The following is a 17,433-nucleotide window of genomic DNA, read 5'->3' as shown; positions in this document are numbered from 1 at the left end:
GCCCGGCCATGCCCGCGGCCGCGCCCCCGCTCCCGCCCCGGCGGGGCCCCGCGGAGGCGCCCGCCCGCCGGCGCTGAGCCGCGCCCGCACCTGCGAGCGGCATCGCCCCGCTCCGCTCCTGCGCGGCCGCTGGGGCGCCCGCGGCCGCGTCTCTCCCGCTGTCCCTCCCCCCCTGCCTCCCTCCCCGCCCGCTGCCCGCCCCGTCGCCGAGCGGGAGCCGCCAGCGGTGCGCGCAGAGCCGGAGCCGGGGCAGCCGCTGCCGCCCGCGCTGCCCCCCGCCTCGCCGCCCTGCCCTGCCCGCCGTTTCCCTCCTCCGTCCCGCCCAAGCCATGAACTTTGGCCGCGGTCCCTCGGTGGTGTTGAACGTCGGGGGCACCCGGTACTCCTTCTCCCGGGAGGTGCTGAAGGATTTCCCGCTGCGCCGGGTGAGCCGCCTGCACGGCTGCCTCTCGGAGCAGGACGTTCTGGAGGTGTGCGACGACTACGACCGGGAGCGGAACGAGTACTTCTTCGACAGGCACTCGGAGGCCTTCGGCTTCATCATGCTGTACGTCCGGCACGGCCACCTGCGCTTCGTGCCGCACATGTGCGAGCTCTCCTTCTACAACGAGATGATCTACTGGGGGCTGGAGGGTTCCCACCTCGACTACTGCTGCCAGCGCCGCCTCGACGACCGCATGTCCGAGACGTTCACCTACTACGCGGCGGAGGAGCCGAATGGCGGCCCCGAGGGCAAGGGCCGGCGGCCACCGGGACCCGAGGGCAGGAAGTGGCTCGAGAGGATGAGGAGGACTTTTGAGGAGCCCACGTCTTCCGTGGCCGCCCAGGTCCTGGCCACCGTCTCCATCCTCTTCGTCATTGTGTCCATGGTGGTGCTGTGCGCCAGCACCTTGCCCGAGTGGCGGGCGCCGGAGAATCGCAGCGTGGAGGAGCAGAGCAGGTACACAGCAGAGTCAGTGAGGGAGCCCTCAGGGTAGGAGGATCCTTTATTTTCCCGCTGTCCGGTCCCCGTGTGTCCCGTCCAGTGTGTCCTTCCTGCCCCTTGTCTTGACGGTCCGTGGCTGTAGCCTCCACCGGCGGAGATCGTCTGCGCGCCTTGAAACCCCGGCCCTGAACTGGGGCCCGGGGAGGGATGTCGGGGTGTCGGGGGAGTGGCGCTGCTCCGGCTCCCCCGGGCTCTGCCGGGCACCCGCGGCCCCGAGCGCAGGGGATGCCCGGCAGAGGATGGGGGACGCCCGGGGCGGGGGACTCCCGGGGCGGCCGCGCTGCAGGCGGGCTGGGGCCGGCGGCAAGCTCGGCTCTGGGCGGGCTGGCAGCGGAGCGGAGCCATCGGGATACGGCTCCTGTTCGCAGGGAGGGTGCCTCCCTCCGTGAAGGTTCTTGGAGCTCTTATTGCCCCCTTTAAGGAGACACGGGACCACACAGAGAACTTCAGACACTCCGGAAATCAATTTATGCCTTACGATTGTGGGGGAAAAAAAAAAAAAAACAAAGGAAAATAATCCCCCAAAAGAATGCAATTCCCTTGTCTTTTCCTTTGAGAAAAGATAAATCCTGTAAGTACTCTGCATGTATTCGTAGAGGTCCTCCTGCTAGAGCAGATGCAGTGTCTGTTATGATTGTGCTCCGGTAAAATCCTGGATGTGGGAACAGCCTTACCCCCACTCTTCCCTTTACATCTCAGATTCTCTGTGTGGGGAACACAGGAGATGATCAAACTGTACATCAAGCACTTGTAAATGAACCCCAGTGTATAAATGTAATAGATGTTTACATTTCCTTTAAGCATAATAAACACTGCAAAACAGTTGCAGAAAACAGGGCATGGGATATAAAGCTCAATCCTGAGCCTCACTAGTAAGAACAAACCCTTTTCTATCTTCTTGTGACCTCAGATTAGAGTTACATTGATGCAACTCTTGCACTCTTCTGTTCCCTCTCTCTCTCTCCTTCCTCTTCCCTGTTCCCTAGAGAACAAAACTGAGACCAGTCTGGTAGAATTTCTCCAATAAATAAGACTGACATATGAAGAAAGAAGTAAACATTTCTGGTATTTGCTAGCTTCTCCCCTTTTTTTAAAAAACAGGATATTCAAAAAAAGTTTTCAGCTTTTGCTCTTTTAAAAGGGCACTACCGTGAAATTGCAGCCTTGTCATTATGAAATCATCATCTTTTACCATAGAGTTAATTGGAATGTGATATATTATATCTTAGTAGCCAGATTAATTCCTTGGAAAGTATTTTCATAGTTTCCATTAGCTTAATGGAAAACTGCACCTGTATTTCTCATTGTAGTTGAGCCAAAGAATTAATTGTATGAACAAAAAGAAAGCAGATGCAGTGTGAGAAGCTGTTGATTCCTGCTTAGATTCAGATATGTCAAAAGGGGGTCCTAAAGGTTCTTCCAGTTAAAAAGCTTAGCAAGGTTATTTCAAAGAGGAGCTGCTGTGGGTGACCTCTGTACAGCAGCAAATTGCTGAGATACTCCCCAGAGGCATGGGAAAATAGATGCAACACTACAACAGCATTAACCACATCGCTCATGTCTTTGTTCATGTCTTCATGGTGTGGGAATCAACCACAAGTTTTCTCTTGCAAGAAAGAGGTCAGCTTGCAGAGGAACACGGCATAGGATGTGTCATTTTTCTTTCACAGTGCCTTTGTCTTCAAGATCCTAATTTTACTCTTCTGAACAATTGCATCTTGTATACCAGGTGTTAGAAGGATAAGGTCCTGAGTACTTGTAAGGTGCAGTTTAGGCAAACAGTTCCCAGGGCAGTGAAGGCTCCTTTTAGAACCAGAAGGACGACTACCAATGATGGGCTGAGTTTCTTCTGTACCAGCTGTAGTACTCCATGTTATTGCAACAAAGAAATAGAAAAGTTTCTACCAGCTGAAAAGTTTCTACCCATGTCACAAAAGTCTGTCACATGTAAGCGCCATTACAGACTGCGTCATCTAACCCATGCACTGACTGCACAGGAACCTATTCCAATCTGATGGCAAACACCTGGAAAACAGACACAAATGTGTGCCTCTCTGTCCGCAGGTGACCACCAAGGTGGAGCCACTCCTCTCTTTTGCACATGCTACTTCGTTGCAAAAAAGTCTGTTATAGCTGGAAAAGTGTGTTAGCTACAGCTGCTTTTAAGTGAGCTGTCCAGTTTAGTTATCACTACTGACATGTGCCATAGCACTGGACCTAACATGCCCAGTTGTATTTGCCTTTATGTGTTTATGATTACTTTGTAGTTATTTCATTTAAAAATAGTTGGGTTTGCAAAACTTAAGCAGGTAAGTGATTTATTTGAAAGCCTCACCACAGAAATCCTATGGAAGTTTCTGGGATTGCATACTCTGGCAATCAGTCTATCTTAGGTGAGCTTTCTAAAAATCTGTCCACTTGTTTCTGATACATTTTAACCAAATTCTGTCATTTGTTTATTAAGCAACATTCTTCATCAAAATAAAGGAATTCTATCTAACATAGTAATACAAAAATTTAATTTTTTTCCCCAATTTTTTCTATTGCTGTACACAAGTGAGTTTTGTCTCACATGACACTGTAATTACTAATATGAAAATTGTATGTTATTCCAAAAATGTATTTTGAGAAGTTTTAGGAGTGAATATTTAATGGGCTAATCTAGAATTCCTTAGTCTGTAGATTTGGATGTAGTGGGTTATTCAGCTCAGCATAAGCCACGGGGGTGAGGTGAGAACACCTCAGGAAACTCAGCAACTCTGATATTTTCAGTCTCTCACAATAAGCCCCCCTGCCCTTGCCTCAGTGTGTTCTGTCAGAAAGGTGCCACATGGACAATTTCTGTGGCTGACTCCCATGATAACCATTCCCAGAACTGCTTTGGACAGCTGCACTGAAAGTAGCTGACCAGTAATGTGCCTTCAGCTTACCTGGACATCATCTCAGCAACTGAGGGGGTCACTAATTCTGGCATCTACAAAAAGTGAGGTTTGCAGTGTGGGGTCCTGGGGCTGCCAGCTAACACCAGATATGAACATGTATGAACACCCCTTCAGCAGAAGAGGAATTAAATCCACCAAACTTTTTTTCACAAACCATTACGTTGTTATGCCTTTCCATGGTGACCACACTCTCAAAGGATGAACAGCCCATGGCTATTTCTGATCCTTTGGGATAGCATGCTTTAGAAGGCAACAGAGTACTCCAGGAGTAAGCTTTATTCAAGGAGAGAGGGATGGGAAATCTGACCTCGGAATTTCACAGATATTACAGACACCGAAATACAATTCCCTGATTGCAGAGGAATTGCCTTTCCCAGGCCTGTTCTCAGGATGAGGGATGAGTTATTAAATTTATTTCATTCTAAGATTTTTGCTCCATTCCCTGCCTTGGCAAGTTCCACTTATCAGAGCTAAAGATTTGCATTAGATTTGCAGAGTTTAGGAGCAGACAGCAGGAAAGCCTTCTGTTGCTTCTGGCAATTTCAAGTCATCTTTGCTGTCCTCTGAACTGTTCCAACAGATGCATACTGTGAGTCTCTGCTCAGGGACCTGTCCATACACTGATTGGGAGTGTAATCTTCTAGGGAGAGCTTCTCAAGCCTGTAATAGGAAATCATTTGAAGCTGCTTGACTTACTGCCAGCACAGTTCTATCTACCTACCTTAAAACTATTTTTCAAATGCTGAATACAAGCAGCTTGTTAGCACTAAGAGATGGTTGTCCCCTTTCCACTTGATAATCATGATTAGGTTTGTACTGAAGTAATCACTGACTTATCAAGCCTACATGATTTCTGTGTTCTTAAGCAAAAGCAAATAAACACGGTAGTTTCTCCAAACAGCATCTTTCTTCAAGAGCCTGTGGGCTTTTTTTAATCTTTGCAAAATATCAGCCTGAAAAATTGCATCTGAATTTTAGACATACAAAAAATATTACTTCTTTATAGCAGTGGAATTTCAGAATTCCACTGCAGGTGTTAAACATGGATCTGAATGTCCATGTTTAACAACTCTTCAAAAAACAGTAAGAACTCCTTTCCTGTACAAGACGTAACTTGAATATCACATTTTTGCTGGTTTTAGGTTAAAACAGTGGGCTGAAGGTAAAGAATGGAACCAAAGACCTAGGTTAAAACACAGGCATGGATTCTTCTTTTGAATTTACCAGTTCTTTGAAAACTAGAGGTGAAAAAAAGAACAGATGTATATCACTGCCTGGGCACAGCCAAGCCTTAAACTCACCAGGGCTAGGTGCCAGTCATGTTCAACATAGAGGGTAAAGATGCTGAGGATCTCTGGGCTCAAGATGTTTGTGTCCAGGTCTCCTCTTCGAGCTGTGAAAGGGATTTGCCCCTTCCCTGGGGAGTGATGGGTCATTACAGCCTCCCACACAAAGCACAAGAGTTTAATGCATGACAACATATAATTTCTACCAAAGCAGGGAGAGAATAGGAAAAAAAAGCCAGCAGAGTTTTTAATTCAAGGGAACTAGCTGTTCTCTGGCCTTTACTCCACAGTGAGAAGGAAGCCCTTGATTTCAAAAGGATTAAAAAACTCTGAACATTTGCTGAAATCACTTAGGAGTCTTCCTGAGCAGGAATTTGATCATTCCAGCTACTGCTTGGACATTTTTTGGTTTAATGTGCTTTACATGGAAATAGGTTTTAGCAACAATTTAACAAATGAGTGCTGACAGTCTTTAATCCTGTCATACACTGTCTTTAATCATATCATCTGTTTTCCTCGTGTGTCCTGTTGCTGTGTATGTTTTATTTAAGCTTAATAGATAATAATGCCACTAAGGAATATTTTGGCTCGATTTCAACCAACTCACCAGGGGATATTGAAAGGATATGAATTGGCAAGCTGAGGCAAAGAATATTGCTAAGTTGAAATTCTAAGATAGTTACAACACAGTTTTCTTTTTTAGTAATAACAAACTAAATTTGTTAGGGATTGAAAAAGATGATTTCTGAAATAGTTTAACTCATTGTACATAAAGTAGCTTATTCTGAGAGAAAGTTATCATATGGAACAGAAAACTGAACAGTGATGGGATTACAGTAGGAATGAGGCTTACAAAGGCTTGATTTTCTGTTTATGGACAAAAGATTCATTAGAGCAATCTTGATAGACTGCTAAGTACCAAGCAGCTTAAAATTTTGTGAGAAAAACTCTCTCTCATGTGCTTCAGTCTGGGACAATGAACAGTAAATTTGAGCACGAATAGCCTGTAACTGAATAAAAATTAGGACTCTGTATTTTCTGTGATTATTTATAAAATTTGTGGGGAATCTTCAAGGAAATACTTAATTACTTTGTTTTTAATTACCCCTCCCCTTTTTGGATACCAGCTATTTTAAAACTGAAAAAACCCAACCAACCAAAAACTGTGATGGAAGTTTATAAAGCAGGTACTAGATTTTTACGAAATAAAGGCACTATTTAATTATATAGTTATAGACTTTAATACAGCATTATTCCAAACATAGGCAATAAAAGCAGTCTGTCCTGTGAATATGCAGAAAATGTTTCAAGAATTGATTATGAAAAATACAGGTACTTTAGTCTTCTGAGTATATGCCTTTTATTTGGCTTTAACATCATAAACTGTTAAGTTCTCTTAAGGACTAACTGTTAAAATTGCTTTCCTTATTAGATGTTATTTATCCACTGATAAGGTTAACTATATAGATAAGTCCCTGCAAGGAGAGGGAGATTTGATCTGAAAGTGGAAATGTAGAATGTAGCACTCCAGATTTCCCTACATGCCAGAGGTTTCTAGTTTTTCTCGCCAAAGCACTCATTTTTGTATGATTCACCAGTACTGCCAAAATCCATCTACACAGGCAAAAAAGGAGTGACAAGAGAGGAAAAATGAAAAATGTTTCACTGATGGCTGAAAAGTAAGTAGAGGAAGGAAAAAAATAAGGGACACCCTTCTTCATTATCTTCTCCCCAGCCAGGGGAAAGAAGGATGGATGCAAAATGGAGAAGTGGAAGTGCAAGCTAAAATGGAATGGCATTAATGTATCCCCCACTGTCTTGATCTCACTTTGTCATTTTTGCACCAGTGATGTTCCTTAGCTCACTTCAAATCTGTTCTACAAAAAAAAAATACTTCTTCAGTCCTTCTTACTGAAGTATATCTGATTTACAGTATTTCTTGTCCCAGGAGCTGCCAGAGTAAAGCAATGGATTGACCATATTTCATGGACTTTTACTTGTGCAACTATTCCCCAAAGTTATATGACCACTGAATGGATATTGATTCATGAAGAAAATTTCTACTGTATCACAACGATCAGGACCTAACTTCCTTAAATCTCAACCCAGAGATAACCTGCCTAAGGGGTGACAAAATGGAAGAGTCACATTTCTGACATTATCAGGGCATCAGGAGGAAATAACAAGGGAAAAAAGCTGTAAATTATATAATTACAAATTTTTTTTTCATTTAAATGCTTTATGTCATAGGAGCCAGACAACACTACCAGAGAAATCTCATAAAATGCAAAGAAATAGTCTGTTGGAATTGTTGACTATTCCTGACTGCAACTTTCTATTCTCTTTTAATTGTTACTTGAGATCTCAACTAGACAACATATAAGTACATTCAGACATCATCAGTCTGTCCATTACCATGATCTTGCTGATTGATTATACTGGGGAAATCTTAGGGATTTCCTCACTATAAATAAAAAAGGATTTCAGAGAACTTACCCATTAAACTTTTTTTCTTAATTTTTTTTTTCCTAACATAAAGGAAGTTTCAAAAAGATTAATTTTTAAGAGAACACCTAATTCTTACGAGCAAACTGGTTTTGAATTTAAAAAGTCTTTCCATCAAAAGGTGCTAACATGAGCTGGTGTTCTCAAAGCCCTTTATGAAGAAAGACCACTTGCTTTCAGAACTTCCATTGTTATTTGTAAAAAAAAGAAAAATATGGTCCAATTTTATCTGACTAAACATATAAGTAATTAATTTATGTTCATTTAAATTTACTATGACTAAAATAACAATGTACCTTATGACTTTACACCAAGTGACTGTTACTGTTTCTTCCAATTTTAGCTTAAAATTAAAGAGAATTAATTAAAAAATTAAGGAAAAATAAATAAAATTTTAGTGTGTAAAACATCTATGAAAAAGTTAGTTTAAAGAGTCTATAATTACATCAGTTAGAGAAGAATCTTTCTAACAGGCCACTATCTTATTAATAACAATAGATTTCAGAACTGGTAAGAAATTATGCAGATGTGTTAGGGAAGAAAAATTTTAGGTTTGAAATGACAGTTGGATTTTCACTTGCAAATCAAAATGTTTCAACAGACACTACCTTGTTAGAGCCCTTGCAGTAGCAAAAAACTCTGGTTGTATTTCCTGGCAGTATTTTTGAATCTCTGATCTCACACCAGTTTGGCTTCAGAGCTGTTGATAAGAGAAGGCATCAGTGATGAGCTCTTTCTTTGTTTAAACTGTTGGTTAAAAAGATAAATGGAGAAATGATGCTTCCATGCCCTCATATATTAAAAAAGTGAGCACAGTCTGAAGTCTTAGGGAGATTTGTGATCATGTGCACAACAGTTACTAAATAATATTTAAGTGACATTTTTACCTTCTGTTTCTACCTTCCACTGGATTCAAGTTGAGATATTCTCAAATCCCATTCAATTCAGTGGGACTTGAAAATATTTAAGAACATACTGAAATCCTTTTCCAGGGTTTTTTCTGCATTTGGCAAGAAGAGGATCTTACCTATTACCTTAACATCTGTTTACCATGACATTTTTGCTGCAGTGTAGTTTAGGTGGACTTACATTTATAGCAAAAGAGAATATTCAGTAATGCAGGGCATAGTGGTAAATGGGAGAACACAAGCTTAGTACTTTATGGATGCAATACTGGAAAATAAAATATCTGTATAGTGGCAGTACCTATCTAGGTCTGAATGTAGGTAAGCCCCTGTTTGGGATGCAGATCAGATAGATTGGTTTAGGTTGGTTCCTAAAGAACTAATATGCATGAATCATCCAATGCAAATACTTAGATCTGCCTGTTCCATCTGCACTTCCATTTTAGTTTAGCAGTCTGGTTCTATACATTACTGTTCATAACCAGACAGTTCACTGATCTACAACCCTTGGCATTCCCAAGTGGATCAGGCCTCACAGACTTAGAAAAATTTAAAAAAAAAAAAAACAAAACAACAACAACAAATCCAAACCCAGCTGTCCTAGATAAGGTTACACATTGGCATTGAAGTCCCATCATTTCCTGTAGGATTCCAGTTTTTGTGGGCATTTTTGCCCAATACTATGACTAGTAGCAATCCATAATTCAAAGAAAATGATCAGTGAGTGAGTTCTTAGCAACTATCAGTTTAAACTCTCACTAGATCCTCAGGTTAATTGCTGAAATCCAGCGCCACGTGCAGGATAAGGATGGCATGGCTTTCTGTTTGTTGTTTGTGAAAGTCTAAGTGTCACTCTGGTAATATCTGTGAACAAACAAAACATCCACTGAAGACTTTGCACCGAGCATAAATGCTGTCCTTTGTTTCTTTTGGCAGGATAATTGAAGCTATCTGCATAGGCTGGTTCACTGCAGAATGCATTGTGAGGTTCATCGTCTCCAAAAACAAGTGTGAGTTTGTCAGAAGACCTCTCAACATCATTGATTTGCTGGCAATTACTCCCTACTACATCTCTGTTCTAATGACAGTTTTCACAGGGGAAAATTCACAGCTTCAGAGGGCTGGAGTCACCTTGAGGGTCTTAAGAATGATGAGAATCTTTTGGGTGATTAAACTGGCCCGTCATTTCATTGGCCTTCAAACACTTGGTCTGACTCTGAAGCGTTGTTACAGAGAGATGGTGATGCTACTTGTCTTTATCTGTGTTGCTATGGCAATTTTCAGTGCACTTTCACAGCTTCTTGAAAATGGGCTGGACTTGGGAACAAAGAATAAGGATTATGCCAGCATTCCTGCTGCTTGTTGGTGGGTGATCATCTCGATGACCACAGTTGGTTACGGTGACATGTGTCCCATCACTGTACCAGGAAGGATTCTTGGAGGAATTTGTGTGGTTAGTGGCATCGTTTTATTAGCCCTGCCAATCACTTTCATTTATCACAGCTTTGTGCAATGCTACCATGAGCTCAAGTTCCGATCTGCTAGGTACAGTAGAAGCCTCTCAGCTGAATTCTTAAATTGACCCAACTTGCATTCTGTTGTACTTACTTGCTAAGCTTTGTCTTAGAAGAGAACGGTGGAAGGTCCCTTCGCGTGTCCTCCTTGACTGGATGGTCCTGTGGAACAACATTCTCACCAGCCCGGAGAAAGCCCGTCACCATTCAGACAGGAAGGATGTCCATCTGCCTTGAGCACCTTGCAAGGAGAGGGAGTGATGTTTCAAATTGGAGAGAACAAAATTAACCAAAGAGGATTTGGAAGTCCTCAACCAGACCAGTTTGGTGTTCAGTTTGCCTTCCCACAAAAAAAGCAGAACAAAAAATGGGCGTAACACTGAGATCTGTCATTCCTGCAATTATATCCTAAACCATTCTAAGCAATGTGTAGCAGAAGTTCAGAAGTTTTTCAAATATTCCAATATCTAAAGGCTTCACAGGGGCGTTGATAGCTTCTTGCCTGAAGTATGTCCACTCTTAACTCAGATAACCAAATTATATGCTGAAGGAGAATCACGGCTACTTTTGTGCTTTGCAACGAAGTAGAGCTGGTTCTGTGACTCAGGAAAGATGAAGAATATAGGTCTGTAGGACAAAAAGAACCTTGAGGCCTGATTCTGATCTTTGAGGAAGCACACAAATCTTCTGTAAACCCAGTGAAGTCAGTGGCATTTCTCTGAATTTGAGAGTTCACAAAGAAGTGCAAGAAGTGAACCTCCAAATGTTGTAAGCAAGGACATCTTTAGGTCACAATTAATTTCTTCTCTGGAACCAAACTGTAAGTGGAAGCAAGCATTGTATTTTACAAAGATCAGCATAAGAAATCAGGGATTGATATAAATAAATATTTCCTGGAAGGTTAGTGGGGGAGCTCTTCAAATTTTATATACATTCAGCTCAACTCCATCCACCTGAAGTTACATTCTCATAAGCACAGATTGTCCCTCCCTGAACTCCTCCCTGCCCCACATATCTTAAACAAAGGTATCATAGTGAGAGTTCTCTTAAGACAAATTGTAAGATTTCATCATTTGAAATGGCCTGGAGCAAGCACTGGAAAACAAGAGTTCCTGCTCCCTGTCAGATGGGACTCTTCATCATGTTAAATTCTGCAATCCTTACTGAAGGATATACCTCAATGGAAGTTTTAAAAACAACTGTAAAAAGCCCAGAGCATACCAAAGAAAGTAAAATATAGAAGTGTGAGTTGCACTTGGCAAAATGGTGTATTCTCCAATGTTAGTAGACAATGAAAATGAATCAAGTTAGGTTCTGAAATATAGTTCACTACATTTCTTGTGTAGTACTGCTTAATAGCATTGTTCAGTATAATTCTGAAAGGCTGCTATATAGAAATGTGCAGTTAGATACTAAAACACATCAAGGTACAGCTTTATAAATTTGGGTACCAATAAACATCAACAGGGAGCTTTCATGCTAACATGAAAGTTCAGAGTCATCAGCACAGCTGGAATTTGTGTGCTTGCCTGAAAATACTGCATTTACTCTTACTGTGCTGTAGAGGCATCTTTTATCTTTTATATATGTAACTGTGAAAGGCTTTAGAAGTTAAATGAGTACCACCTAGAAAACACATCCCTGGAATTGCTCACTCAAATAAACCTGCCACATCAGTAACCAGTATATTGAAGGTTCTTCCCTGAGACCTCAAAGAGTCATTATTATTTTAAGTAGTCTTAGTCTTAAGTAGTCTTTAAGAAATACATTGCAGTCACAATTTTTCTGAAGACCTGGAAAGAATTTTAGTAGCCTTCTCACAGACAAGCTTGACTTTCCCTTCAAGACTCCATTGTTGAATGCTGTTACAGCCATCAACCTCTGTTTCTTGCCACTAGTGTGTTCAAAGGTTAGCTCTGTAGTTCCCTACACTATTATATATTTATGCCTTTTCTATCAAAATCATGTTGCTCAGAAACCTGCTCCAGCATTCCACAAAGAGGTGAATATGAGATCAGCAAAATTTCTTTCTTAAGTGAGATTCACAGCTGATGTTAGTTAGGCAAGTTGTGACTTCAGAGACACTTAGATGTTTTACAGCCGTGGAGCTGCTGGCTCTGTATTCCTGCATGTGTACCTATATATATCCTGCATATATTATATATTATAGTCAGTTGAAATGTTTGGGGTTTTTTTATTCCTCGCAAAAAATTTCCTTGACAAAATTAAAATTACAGACTTTAATCCAAACATAGACATTGAAGAAAATGACATTTGCATCTTCTAATGAAAAGTTATTTTGACAATATCAAAACCATTTATAAGTATAAAACTGCTTTTTTTTTCTATTTTGCTCCAGTTTTTAATTTTTTTTAAATTAATTTTTTTAGCTAAAATAGGTTAAAGACCCCACCTAAGAACTTAGCCCTACAGATTTTCATGAGCAGTTTTGAATGCTTGGGAAAAATACTGTTTGTCACAGAACTCCTTAAAACTTACTTTGTCTTTTGTCTATGTATTTTATTTAATCAAACCAATACTCTAAGATACAACCCTCCTCCACAAAACACCCAAACCATCATCATGATGACAACAGCCTAAAATCCATACAGAATGTGAATATAAAGTATGTTGCAATCTTGATTTCAAGACAAAATAAAATGTTTTTCAGCACAACCTATAAATCTAATCTTTAGATGCCTGTACAAATGAAAAACATAAATTAATGCACATAATAACTTGTGAATACCAATTTGCACCATGAATCATTTTTGCATAAGCAATTAAGGACAGGAAATTTTCAACGATCCAGGCTATATATGGTATACAAACAAAATGTGTCATCCTTTATGAAGTGGTTTTTAGATGAAAAATCCGTTCCCAGTGTAAAAACATAAATCTAATGAAAATAACTGTGTAAAGGAATAAGTCTGTGGAAATTATCTTCAGTCATACTATGATTTTTTGAACAGTTTATGTTCAATTTTTATATGGCAAAATGTGAACAGAATGACCTAATGTTCTTTTTTAATTTGAGTTATAATAAAATATTTTCAAACTGCTGTATATAAGCCCACAAAGGAGAGATCCTGCAGTGGGTTTTTTGGTGTTTGTTTGTTTGTGGGTTTTTTGGAGTAGTTTTTTTTTCTTTCTCTTTTTATTGTTGTATGGTTATCAGTGTGTAGACTTTATTTTCCTTACAATCCAAGTTGAAATGAAGTAATCTTCATGGTAGCCTTAAATCAGAATTTTATAGGGTAATTAGGCTGCCTGACTTCTAGTAATGTATGTCATCTTATTTTCAACAGACCAGTGTTTTTCAGTGAAACTTTACAAAATATTAATTATATGTGTAGTAAAAAATAAGCATATTTTAAAACAGTTGAAACTGTTTTATAAAATTTTCTGAAAACTGTGTTTATGCAGACATAGGGTGCAGCACTCTGATATTTCAAAGTACAGCATTTCAAAGCCAAAAGCCAAGTGAAGGCAAGCTGGCTCATCTCTAATCTATGTTTGAACCCTATACAACAAAAGATCTGATGGGCAATTTCTCTTGGAAACATTCACAAATTAGATGAAACACAAATATAATAAAACTGGAGAAAAATGAAGACAGCTTGTACAATTGTGATTCAGCATTTTAGTTCATCTAAAATGGAAACCAATATCAATGACTTTTGAACTGCCAAGGTTAATCATACATTATATACTAGGTTCAAACCCAGGACTGATTTATTAGAAACTATATATTGGCTGTAATCCTTCATGGTACTGTGTGTCACTTAAAAGTACTTGATCATTAATGAAGTCCCTGAAATGGAAAGCTCTCTAGGGTATTTTCCTTCTAAAGTTCTACATGAACCATCATCCCAGATATCACAATGAATGGAAGATTATCCTTTCCCTTGATGTAAAGCTTGAAAACAATATTGTCTTGATGAGTACCCACCAAAATAAAAATTAGTTTGGTTGACTGATATTAAACAGTCTTATCAGCATAGGGATGAGCCATATAAAAATGTGATATTAATTTTTATTGCACAGTGGCTTATACTGGTGTGCATAGCAGCAAGTTTGAGAAAGATTAAAATCCTGGTGATGTAAGGTTCCTATCTTGATGTCCATGTATTTAAAAGAAAAGGCACAGCTTTTTCATATAATGTATGTAATTCATGCCTGTAAAGGTATTGATGTTCCTATTCCAAAGTAAAACTGAAGTCCTTATAGGTTCAAAACACTTGTCTCTTCCCTTTTGGGTAACAACTACAAAAATCTTATCAGATCTGAAGACATTCCAGGAAGTGGACATAGGCACACACCAGCCAGCTCAATTCAGCAGCCAGACCCTGTCAGTTTCTTGGGAACCAGCACAATGAACAAGGTCTGCTGTCCTCTGAATTTTATCTCACCTAAGAGGTTCAGGATTACTCAAAGTTTTTAGAATTATTGTTTCAGATGAGCTACTAAGGAGACACTTGCTGGAAAGTTAAATAAGTTATGCATAGCAAAAAAAGATACTGCTTTATAAAAAAAGTTTTCACTGATTTTATAAAAAGGAAACTGGCTCTTACTTTCTGTTCTTTTTGTAAAAGCAAATATTCAGGTCAGGATATGTGATGATAATTAAAATTGCTACATAAAGCAGATACCTGTTTAAAATACAGAGACTTAGTGTGAAAAGTCTTCCAGCTTTGCTAGAGCTGTACCAGCTTCCAGTAGCTGAAAAGCTGCCCCAGCCCACACGGAGGGAAACAAAATACCGGTTTCACTGTAAAAAAGTGCAACACAAATTAGGGAGTGTGTTTCAGACAACAGATAGGTTAAGCATCAACGAGCTGCAATGAGCAATCAAGACTGACAATCTGCTTGACAACAAATGTTAAGAGCCACAGAAGAAGAAGAATATAAATCTTTGGTCAAATTAATAAAATACAAATGTTTGCAACTACACATTTTAGAGTCCTTTATTCTTTACAAATGCAAAGGTTTATCATTTCACAGATCCTTAATTTCATATATTGTCTGATTATCTGTAAAGAAAAATGTACTCTATAATTTGAAAAGATAATAAATGTGGAGGGTTTTATGTGAATACAGAATTAATTAGATAAAATAATGTAATAAAATTTGCTGGTCTTGTTGCCATATTTAATGGACTAGTGGTCAAAACACAAATGTTTATAAAATGTGTTCTTTTAAACAAGTGAATTCTATGGCTATTCATATTGGTACTGCACCTCTGCAAAAACTTTTTCTTTAACAATTTTTGGCTACTGAGAAGTTTGCCAGTTAGAACCCAGGAGTTTTAATCAATATAAAATTTAAATATTTGATCCAGAAGTAAGTCTGAAGCAAAAAGTTAAATATCCACAGGATTATTCTTCAGCAACTGAAGATCTATCATAATTATGAACTGTCAAAACAAAATGAAAAGCAGCCATGTAACACATATATTATTCCTCAGGGATTATTTTAAAAAATGAATCTGGAAAAATTGATTGAATTTGGCTTCAAATTCACTGAATTTTTTTTTTATAATTTTTTTTTTATTTTATAAAAATAAAACCCCAAACCAACCCCAAACACCATCATGGTATTTAGTCTGGAATGTCAACACAACCAGAAATTTCAGCAGTGCAATCCTTGCATTATTGTGAATGGATCTGAGATACTCTGTTGATGCTTTAAATGCAGCCATTTCAAAAGTACTTCCAAAAATAAAAAAAAGTATTTCACAACTAATGTTCTTGTAAAAAAAAAAAAAAAAAGTTGAATATTTTAAGAGATCACTGAATTATAAACTATTCTGGTATCAATCCTCTGCATTATTATGAGAATGAACAGACTTTTCATTTGGAAATCAAGAGCATTTTTAGTTCTGTTATTTATTAGTTTCAAATATTTTACATAAAATCAGACCCAGAAGAAACAGAAGAAATAAAGCAGATGTCCACATACTCACAGAAGTATTTTTGAAGTGTTTTTCCTAAAAGGATTACTAAAATATTTGGAAGCAGAAGGGTTTTTTTAAATATTTAAACACAGTTAATTTCTTGCAGATATGCTCAGCACTTGCACCTTCCATCAATATGTGTAAATGCAGAGGAAGATTGATTCATTCTGCCTTGGGGAACATTTTATACATTTTTTTGCAATAAGAATTTAACAAAGGAAACACTAAAGAAGATCATGAAAATCTAGGAAATCTAGAACTTCATTACTGGAATTCTTACCCATGCACACCAGGAATCCTGCACTCTGCTTTTATATTTTTTGCACTGCTTTTTTACCAATATTGTAATAAGTAGGAGCCATAGAGAGGACCAGTTGTACTAAGAACTCGACAGCTACAGATCAGAAACTACAGTGCTGCTCCCAAAACCCCTACAATTCAATACTGAAACAGGAATCAAAGCATGTAACAGCACAAGCAAGCAAGATGGCATTTCTCAGTAGCACAAGTGTAGCTTATCTAGTGAGCCTGATACACTGTTAAGTAGTAAGTGTTGACATACTTTTTTTTCTCCTCAATTTAGAGAGCCTCACAGAGAACGCAGCACTTAAAAGACGGTGTTTTCTCTCTCTCTGTTGCTAAAGGCCTTGACAGCTGCACTGGCTGTGCCAAGACAGCACAGTGCCTAATGAGGATTTCTGTCATTAGGGTTTAATATTTGAACTTGATGACATTTGATGAGATGTTATGAATTAGTAAAATTGGGGCCATTTATTAAGATAGCATCTTGAATCCTCGATGCTATAAAAGGATTCTATTATATACATGCCCTTAAAGATTAAAAGAGAAAAACAATCCCAACAATGTATTCACTAAGTACAGTCATGCAGAGGGTAACAGAAAAGAAAGGCATCACTAAGAAAATTACTTAAATGAAAATAAATACAGATCTGGCCTCCTGCCTGAGATTCTTGCTTATAGCCCTCAAACTTATATGGCTTCCTTGAGTATCTGTGCCTTTGGGTGCAGTGTCTTTAAGCTCTACCTCTTTGGTTCTGATAGAAACTCAGTCTATGGGTCACAGCAGCCTTTTGTTCTCCATTGACTCAAGAGGCTTAAAAACCAGGTATGTCTGAAAGGAAGAATTTTCTTCAAGGGAGCCAGGTAACCAGCAGTGAATGAAATTTAGCTAAGATGAATTTTGTTTTATTTTAGAAAATCTATTTGTCATCTGGGTTATGGAAGACAAAGTCTTGACTATAAATACCAAGTTGCCCTCAACACAAGACCAAGGACCATGAATTCATCTGCTTCCCTCTTTATAGCAGACTTAAGCATCT

At 39.2% G+C, this 17,433-nt stretch overlaps 1 protein-coding gene across 2 annotated transcripts; it reads left to right on the top strand.

The window, feature by feature from the left end:
* Positions 1-257: 257 nt before the first annotated feature.
* On the top strand, positions 258-15,265 carry KCNG3 (potassium voltage-gated channel modifier subfamily G member 3). Of its 2 annotated transcripts, none has more exons than XM_030236314.2 (2): positions 258-940; positions 9,560-15,265. In XM_030236314.2, exons 1-2 carry the CDS (start codon positions 330-332, stop codon positions 10,203-10,205), a joined length of 1,257 nt encoding a protein of 418 aa, XP_030092174.1. In that variant the 5' UTR covers positions 258-329; the 3' UTR covers positions 10,206-15,265. The 2 variants fall into 2 exon arrangements, with proteins under 2 accessions (XP_030092174.1, XP_018770639.2); XM_018915094.3 differs by having other exon boundaries at positions 258-973.
* The last annotated feature ends 2,168 nt before the right edge of the window (positions 15,266-17,433 follow it).

Source organism: Serinus canaria, chromosome 3, assembly GCF_022539315.1.
Source record: "Serinus canaria isolate serCan28SL12 chromosome 3, serCan2020, whole genome shotgun sequence".
Taxonomy (NCBI): domain Eukaryota; kingdom Metazoa; phylum Chordata; class Aves; order Passeriformes; family Fringillidae; genus Serinus; species Serinus canaria.
Note: the sequence above shows the minus strand (reverse complement) of the source record. Positions and strands in the feature narration are given on the sequence as shown.

Excerpts from the sequence above, each read along its gene's own strand:
- KCNG3 (XM_018915094.3), top strand. The coding sequence starts at position 330 with ATGAACTTTGGCCGCGGTCCCTCGGTGGTGTTGAACGTCGGGGGCACC. Across the intron at positions 974-9,559 it reads TCAGTGAGGGAGCCCTCAGG|GATAATTGAAGCTATCTGCA; the intron begins GTAGGAGGATCC and ends TTCTTTTGGCAG.